Consider the following 9,159-nt stretch of genomic DNA (forward strand, 5'->3'; position numbering starts at 1 on the left):
CGCTGTCCCATTATCTGTCTCCGTCCTAATCAGGACTCTTCAGCTGAGTTAAAAAATGCAGCTGTCCTCATGATGCTGCTCGGATTTGTCCTCAGACACGCAGCAGACACAGAACAGTTACGTCTGGAGAAAACTTGATTTCTCTAGAATGTATTTGGTCGTGGCTTGTAAGGTTAAATCAACCTCTTGTGTTGCCTGCGTTTGATCAGGCAGATCATCCAGTCATGTACTGAATAGTTTTCCCTGATCTGATGTTGTTCAATCAGACAGTTTTCTGATCGACAAATAGAAAAGCTTTCAATTTGCAATGTAATATAGCCACAAAATCTTCAAAGTGATTTCTCTAAAATATGAAAATACGAAATAGGCTCAAAAAGCCCTCAGAATTCCAGATTAAAGAGGATGAGATGCTCTCATTTTTATTTGTAATCTGAATCTGTTATTCCTGCCTCGGTGTCAGCAGCAGCTGTGAGCTTTCATGCTTTTGTGTTCCGTCTGTACTTCTGACCGTCCATCTGTCTAAATCCTCACTGGGACTCCCGGATGAACTGGTTATATTTGGGTGGTCAAAGGTGCTGGCAGGTGCGGATCTCGTTGCTTCAAATGCTTCAAATGTTACTCATAAGGATTTGATAGCAGAGCAGTAGTCACTCAGATAAACTGCACGTTTCTGTCTCTTTTTGAGCTTAGCATTTCCTTTTTAATTGCTAGTCACTCAAAAAGTCTTTAAAAACAAACAAAAAACCTTCTTAAACTACAGTCTTGCCTTTAAATGAGATGTTTTTGTCCGTCCAAATAGAAAATCAGCACATCCTCATGAAAGAGCCGCAGGAGCGGTGAAATATTCTCCATTTGTCCTCATCAGATACATGATTTCACCGATTAATTGACCGTCAAAGTAGTTGCCGGTTAGTTTTCAGCTTGATTAGAAGTACTACGTACTAGAGAGAGTAAGTCATTGACACGCACGCTAACGTTGACCTGCCGTTGTGCACACTCTTGAGCAAGTGTGTGTTGCGTTTCATCTCTCACAGAAGCTGCGCTGCACAGCCTTCTGGGAGCTCTGACCAGCGAGACGTACGACGACTCCACTCAGCACCTGGAGAGGGAGCAGGCGCTGGCCAAGCAGTTCGCCGAAATCCTGCACTTCACACTTCGCTTTGATGAGCTTAAAGTAAGACACCCTTAATTTCTCCGACCCACCCCCCGGTGTCAGTTCCAGCTTCTAAACTTGCCTTCTCAGACGGAAACTCTGCACGTTTTTTCGCTGCAACTGGAACCTCTCGAGTCTAACAAGCTGCTGATGCCCTCAGATTGATTTTAACTCTGCAGTTTTATCTCCGAGCAGCGAGCACATGATAAGCATTTAATTAGGATCCTGATACGGCTCCGCTGTTTATAATACAGTGGATGTCAGTGGAATGGCTATTAAGTGTTACTGAGGGGAAATGGTTGTTTAAAAGCAGAGATCTGCATAATGTGGTGGTTTTTATAAATGATGGCTTAAATTCAGACACACGTTGGTGATTTGCAACCCAGAAAACACCAGGATGGGGCGTGGGTGTTGGTTGAATGCCCATTGTCAAAAACATAATTGTTTGAGCCTTCATCTGGTTAGACAGCGGGTGAACTGACTCCCCTACACCCTCGCTCCTTAGATAGAAAAACTTAAGAAATGCACCCAACACCCCCAGGCCATTTTCTGCAGTGCCCCAATTAGTGCCCACTACCCAGGCTGGCAGGATAAAAACACGTAGGTAGGGGGTTGCAAGGTGGCCTGCCAGGTCTATTCATCAATCTTTCACACCCATGCACAAGCTTCTGACCTAGTTTAAGGGTCTGTGTGGCATGCAGCCCCTCCCTAGTGAAGCAGCTTGGCGCTCCTGGAGGACACGGTGGACACAGACTGATACCAGTCTATTGTAGCGGGATTAGCATGCTGCTATGACAGCCTCATACAGCCATGAGGATAATTAGCCACATGATGAAAGCGCACTGATGTTTAAGAGAAGCTCTGTGATTGGCTCGGTTTGATGGGTCAGTTCGTTTTTTTTACTTTAGACCATTAAGATCAGATTAAACACGTTTGACTTGACATGAGCGTGTTTTCAGATGTTTAATGCTGTTAATTAATTTTTAAAAAATATGTAAATGAGCACGAGGGAAAAAAAGAACGGCTTCCAGTTAAAGCTGCACATCATTTAAGCACTCAAATACTTTTGTATTTCATGTTCATGTCATCGAAAGCAAAAATGAAAAATGGATCAATGGAAGGTTGATCTCCATATCAAAAAAGACTCTTATAGCGCGAAGATGTCTTCAGGAGTTAGCATGTTTATCAGTTAGCGCTGGCCCATCCTGTCCCGTTGAGGGTGATTGTCTGCTGTGGTTGGTGTGAGCCAGAATACTCAAGTCGGTAAACACATCAGCACAAGGTCGAGAACTTCCTCTGGAGAAAAGATGGAGCCGCCACTCTGTTGGCGAGTACGTTTGTCTGGTTCAGCACTCGTGTTCATGTTTAATGTGATGCTTCGATCTGGAGAGTTTTTCCCGCCTCCTCTCCCCTGTGATTGGATGTCTGTAAGAAACGGTAGTGAGCCGCACAGAATAATACCAAATTTTTAAGTTTTTCAACTCATTTACAGGAAAAATTGTTGTGTATTCGTTCATCATTGTTGGCTTTTCCACAGTGAGAGATTGTGAAGTTAAATCATATGGACCCAAACCAGTGCTGAGGAATGAAATCATCTAACGCCTCCAACATGCTTAGTCGGCCTCCGGGAGCTTCATGATTGTTGACCCTCTTGTCACACATCAGAGAAAACCAACCAAATTTCTCCTAACTAGGAGCAGAAATGTAGATAGAAATGAGGATGAGTGTCAGAGGATTCAAATCCACTTCGACAAACAAAATTTAAATTGTATCCGTGTCCTTTTCATGTCGTTTCCACCTGAAGCTACGTTTCTGCCTTGTTGGCTAAAACATTCTGTCAGGTTGATGGTGTGTTTGATCCAGAAGTGAGCGTCCTGCTGCGGGCTGAGCCACCTACAGACACTCTCCATCTCCCTCCCTCTCTCTCTCTGTATCACGAATCAGGTTTTATTTATTTATCTTTTCTAGATGACGAATCCCGCCATTCAGAATGACTTCAGCTACTACCGGAGAACCCTGAGCCGCATGCGGATCAACAATGTACCGGTGAGTCCCAGTCTTCCTGTCCTCATCAGCAGGTTTTCCACACCGACCCCCCAGATGTCAAACTTAGCCATTAACTTGTGAACATACTGAGGACTGGCTGAGATGTGTTGTCAGGACGACGGTGCGGAGCTGCAAGGTTTTAATTCAACAAGCAGTAACGATGTACTGTATATTTCTCCTTAAAAAAAAAAGCCTCAGATTGTCTTGGTGTTTTCTCATCAAGGAATTACATAAAAAGTTGCTCTGAGATGATTGAACATGTCCCAGGTGCTAATTCTTGGTGGAACCTGACACTGCACCGACTCAGACGATTTACTGTTGGCGGTTTGCTGCGGATCTTTTATCATTTAAAACGTTTTCCGCTCTACTAAGTAGCTGATAATCATTTTTCAGCATCATTTAGCTTATTTAAATGAGCACTCGAATTAACTGCTGTAACTACATGATAATACTAACCATGAACACACAAGTGAAGAGGAATTTGAATTTGAATATCTTCATTTTTCAACTCACAACTCGTCTATAATCTATTACAGAGATAGAGATCAGAATAGCAAACGAGCGCTTGTCATAAAGGGGTTAATTAATATACTGAGGCAGTATTTTAAACAATTTTTTCGTTTTTTTCATCAACCGGAGCTTCATCCTGCAAACTGACTGGAGTGTAATAGTGAAGCCTTCACTCCAGCGTCGTCAGGCTGCCCCCACGCTGGAGTGTGTGAGATGAGAGTTTTCAGGAAACATCTTGTAACATGAAGTTGGAGTCCCTCCGGGAGCGTCGGGTAGTCTGAAGCACAAAGTGGAGGCAGCGGCGCTCGGCGGCAGAACCTGTTCCCAGATCAGTCACAGCGACAAGAATCCTCTCCAGATAAAACTCCCCCAGTGATTCTGGAGTGGATTCAACATTAGACGACATCCTCTGGGATGTGTTCTACTTAACCCGTCCTAACAGTGGGCTGGTGCAGATGGAGGCGCTTACTTTTGTTTGTTAAAAAAACAACAACAACAAACGATTGGTTAACGTGCATTTAATGTCTCCTTTTTCTTTACATACCAGATTTAGAAATGGCTGTGTTCTCCATTTTCAGGCTGATGACAGTAAAACTCCTCGCTGATAGGAGCCAGTTGTGGTTCAAGAGCAAAGGAAATTGTTTAAAAAAAAAATCCACATAACATTGAATATGCAGAACAAAATTACAGATTCCTCATTTACATTTACTGAAAAAGAGACAGAAAACTGAGGCCACTTTTCATCACCACGTTGCGATTTTAATTTTGCTCTGAAGGCTGAACCTGTGCTCCAGAATTCCCAGAATTCTCTGTCAGTGGTTTTGAGTTCTGGGAACATTTCTACCAGGAACGTGATCAGAAGTCTTCAAAACTCCGAATGAGGGTTTTTAAATCCCAGTTTACCAGGCAGCAGCACGACTTCCTTCTGCAGCAGGAGCTGACAGAGTAGATCAGCCTCAGTGAGGCTAGATGACAGATGTTTTTCAGATGTTACCATCAACCTTTGGATGAGTAACGTGATCCTCGAGTGAAAAGTGTTGCTCATAGGGGCGATGAGGGCTGGGAGTCAAACTCAGCTCATGATAACAACACGTCTGTGACAATCGGTACAGGAAGACATTCAACCTACGATAAATCAGGATTTCTGAGTTACTGACGATGGAAAATAAATGCAAGAGCAGGAATGAATTCACATTTATTTCTCTCACACTGTTGCTTGGGCTTCATGACCTGCAACTTTATGGCTGTGGTCCCTTTTTGGCAGCGACAGGTGGCTGAAATGGTTCATCTTCTGATGATGCACACGCTCAGCCCAGCGAGGGCTGCATTATTCTGATCATAATGGAATCTGCAGGTTATTTTTTATCATTTAGTGTATAAATGTCAACAAAATCGTGAAAAACACAACATCACAAAAAAGTGTTCAGCCAACTTCAGTCCAACCCGAAGACTCTTCGTTTTCTGCTGTAAATGACACAAATATGAAACCAGCAAATAGTTGACAGTTTTATGCTTGGAAGAAAAAAAAAAGAATCGATGGAAAAACAAATTTTCTTTTTCCTCTCGATCTATGCGTACTACGCGTGTGGAATTTCACCAGATACGTAAATTTGCTCTCACGTTACACATGAATGGGAATCTGCCGTCAGATCCAACAGGAGCTTTTATTCTCCGAACCAGAATAACCAGCCTGCTAGATGGGCCGGTGTTTGTCGCCGTTTGTTAAACCGGGAATCCGTTCGAAATTTTGGAGTGAGTTTATTTGAGGATCCGTCTGTGTTCCCATTAAAAATCCAAAATAATAAAGGTAGGACGTGTCCATATTTAAATAGGCTGGCAAATTCAGAACGAGCTGTTCAAGAGACGCCTCGTTCTTTGTTTTCTGCCAGATGTTTAAGATGTTGGAAGCTGTAAAGGAGCAGGCGGCGTTCGTCAGCTGGGGGAGGGGGAGGAGCCGGGACACGCTTGAAATCAGTTTTTCATATCACTTTACCTCATTAAATAGCTTTTAGAGGCAAAAATGTGTCGCGTAATGGAATCACACTGCAGGGGTAGGTATGGGTGTGATGCAACGTTGGAAGAACACTTTCATGTGTCTTTTTTTTTTTCCACCCCAGGATTTAATTTAGGATGTCATTGTTGCTGTTCTGCGAAAATCATTTCTAGTATGTTCAGAAAAGAAAAGAAAACACCTTCAATACATTTTAAATTGAGTAAATGTGTTTTGAAAAGCTTGTCTAGTTGAAGAACCGATTAAAGGAGGATGTTCTCCTCCGCACAGAGAAGTGTCACAGTATAAATGTAGCAAAGAGTCATTTATACTGCCGCCAAATTCCTTTTCTTTAAGCGATACATCACCCTCAAGTACTCACAAACATGTGTGTTTAGCTTGTGCGCGTATTTTTTTTTTTCCCTCCTGCATCTCTTCTTTGCGACCCCAGAGTCTAGAAAGAGCCAGCCATGTTTATTTAGCTTGAGGCTAATGGAGACTGATTGCTAACAACCACAAAACTGTCCAAAAACGTCCAAGTTGGGTTCAAGTCGAAGTGTTTGTGGAGAACTGAGCAAACGGCTGGAGAAAGACGCAGTGGGTGACCAGCCAGTCTGCTGGAGGAGCTCAAGACGTCGACTTGGGTGTACTTTTTTTGGTGAAGTAGCACCTGGTTTGGCCCCTGAAATCTCCTGTTGTGTGTTCAACGTACATAATGACACGTGCTCTTGAGGATATTTAAGGCAGTACAAAACCCACCCTCATCTCTCTTCTTGACTTTTGACCCAGATGCAAGATAGAAGCCAACCTTAGAGTGAAGTGTCACTTTTTCTGATGTTTTGTTCAGGCGGAAGGTGAGAATGAAGTCAACAACGAACTGGCCAATCGGATATCGCTGTTCTACGCCGATGCCACCCCCATGTTGAAGACATTAAGTGACGGCACAACGAAGTTTGTGTCTGAGGTAAGACTGAGGGCGCCGAAGAGGCTTTGAATAGACCTGCGCTGGAATATCTGTGAATTCTGTCTCTCCTTTTTAAAGAACAAGAACCTTCCAATCGAGAACACGACGGACTGCTTAAGCACAATGGCGAGCGTGTGTAAAGTCATGCTGGAAACGCCGTAAGTGACCTGTCGAGTTCATTCGTGATAAATACGAACAAGAAGGACTGGTTTTACTATCAACATTGTCAAGTCAGAAATGGATGCCGTCATTGGTGTAAGCCCCTCCCCTTTTTCCTGACAGTGAATATCGTAGCCGCTTCACCAGTGAGGAGACGGTGTCATTCTGCCTCCGAGTGATGGTCGGCGTCATCATCCTGTACGACTACGTTCATCCTGTCGGAGCATTCGCCAGGTCGTCTAAAATTGATGTGAGTGCCGCCACGTCGTCGCTTTACTCCCCCGTGATGTACTCATAAGCTAACAGCGATTTGTTGTCCCACAGATGAAAGGCTGCATCAAAGTCCTCAAAGATCAGCCTCCCAACAGTGTAGAAGGCCTTCTCAACGCTCTCAGGTAACCTTGCACACACCCGCCCCCCAAAGACCAGCAGCAAGTTATTAGATCAGAGCTCTGCCTCTTCACAGTGACTCAGTCGCTACTCGGTCCAGCTGTGAAACGTCTACACCAGATTCCGGTTGGCTGTCGAAGCCTCTCTGGAAAAGCGGAATTCGTTTGACACCTTGTCCCCTTGGCGCTCTCTCAAACATCACCCCCCCCCCCGTGAGCTGACAGGGACATTTTGAAGTCATATCCATGGTGTAGCTCTGTGTCGGGCTGGAGGCAGACTGGTGCTTCCCGGTCGTATGAGGTCACTGCATGCAAAGCGCTCCAGATTTACCCTCAGCGACGCCGTATCTACCGCCAGATGACCACATATTTCTGTTTTCCCGTCTTTTTTCCCCCCTCCCACCTGCAGGTACACGACCAAACATCTGAATGACGAATCAACCAACAAGACTATCAAGAGCATGCTGCAGTAGAGCTGCTACGACTGCTTGCCTCACACCCTGCTGGGGGGAGATGCCACTCCCCCGACTGATAAAGGTGCACAGAATGTTTTTTTTCTTTTTCTTTTGTTTTCCTTTTTTTGTTTGTTATGGAACAAGAGCAACAGCTCCGCCCTCTTTTATAATGCAAAATGCTACTGCCGTTATAAACGTCTTTTTCTGTGCCAAAAAGATGTCGCTGAAATATAATGTTTTCGGTAAAAAGCCATGCAACTGTGGCAGCTAATGAAAGCATTGTAGATTCTTTTTAAATGTCTTTGTTTTTCCCTGTGTAAGGGACGGGAGTGCTTTGACTTGAAAATTTAAAACCAGAGAGATATATAGAGAAGTATATATTATTTTGTTTGATTCTTTATTTAATATTACATCTTCTGCATGATGAAAATGATGTCTCTTTTCCTTCTATTTAAAATGAAAACTAATGGTTCAGTTGTCTGCTCAGTTGTGTATTCAGTGTTTTGAAATGGTACTTGTTGAAATGAGATTGAAGAGTACTGTTTTTATATTTTTTATAGGTTTTAATTTGTGCATATGTCGGTTTTTTTCATAGTTGTGTTTTGTTTTTTTCATTTGAAAACTTTAAACTGTGATGTGTGCAGAATCAAATTAAACTGGGAGTGTGTGTACTGTAAATGGACAGTATGTTTTTGGCTGGAGGAATTAAAAAGGAGAACTCTTGTTTTCTACAAACTCACGTTTGATCTGTATCTTTGTCTCGGGGTGAGTGATGGGAAGTGTCTGAGAAAAGCAGTGAAACACGCCGTTGTTGATTAAACAGACATCATGACATTTTTTAGTTGCTTCTTTTTAATCTTCATTTAACACAAAATGACTGATTACAGAATCCCAGGTGAAGTCCAGCAGACGTCTGCACCACCAGTGATCAGTGGGTTTCTTAGTTTACGCAAAGCTACGGGACTGATTTGGGGGCTGATTAGTCACAGCGCCACCTGGAGGCAATAGTAATTGAATATTTTTCTTTCTTTATATTGACACATGGACGTCCTCTTCCTTGCGGGTCAAGCAGACTCCTCTCCGAGGGGTCAGTGACGCCTGAAGAACTTGGTGATGCGTCACTGTGAGATTTCGTTAAACGTTCTTAGTGGAGTGAGGCGGCCATGTTTCATATTTCACGTGATCAGATTTCATCCAAACTTCGCGTTTGAAGAGAGTCCTGACCAGTAGACATCTGTAAGCTGAATTTACATCAAAATTCAGTTGTATTCATGTGACGCACGGCAACGTCACACATGGTCGGTGTCCGCTCTCTACTGCCACCTAGTGGATGCCAGATGTGACGTTTGCGTCACAGAGAGCGTTTTCATCATGCCAAACCCAAATACGGTGTCGGAGCCGGCGTCCCACAGCCATGCGTGGAGGGCCCACACAGTAACAGTGGGTTCTGCGCGCCTTGGCGGGAGTTCGTATTCTCCAACTGCCTTGTAGTT

The 9,159-nt window shown here is 43.7% G+C and overlaps 1 protein-coding gene across 2 annotated transcripts in view; it reads left to right on the forward strand.

The window, feature by feature from the left end:
* The window catches only part of cyribb (CYFIP related Rac1 interactor Bb), a 34,688-nt gene extending 26,264 nt beyond the window's left edge, over window positions 1-8,424 (forward strand). For both annotated transcript variants that reach the window (XM_086191612.1, XM_086191613.1), the window contains 7 exons: window positions 1,035-1,174; window positions 3,122-3,199; window positions 6,547-6,663; window positions 6,742-6,821; window positions 6,946-7,072; window positions 7,147-7,217; window positions 7,621-8,424. In XM_086191612.1, coding sequence (XP_086047738.1) covers window positions 1,035-1,174; window positions 3,122-3,199; window positions 6,547-6,663; window positions 6,742-6,821; window positions 6,946-7,072; window positions 7,147-7,217; window positions 7,621-7,684 — 677 coding nt within the window. In that variant the 3' untranslated portion in view covers window positions 7,685-8,424. The remainder of the gene's footprint in view (window positions 1-1,034; window positions 1,175-3,121; window positions 3,200-6,546; window positions 6,664-6,741; window positions 6,822-6,945; window positions 7,073-7,146; window positions 7,218-7,620) is intronic.
* The last annotated feature ends 735 nt before the right edge of the window (window positions 8,425-9,159 follow it).

This window comes from Aulostomus chinensis, chromosome 21 (genome assembly GCF_037954235.1).
Source record: "Aulostomus chinensis isolate RoL2024-O1b breed Wild chromosome 21, RoL_Achi_v1.0, whole genome shotgun sequence".
NCBI classification, from domain to species: Eukaryota; Metazoa; Chordata; class Actinopteri; order Syngnathiformes; family Aulostomidae; genus Aulostomus; species Aulostomus chinensis.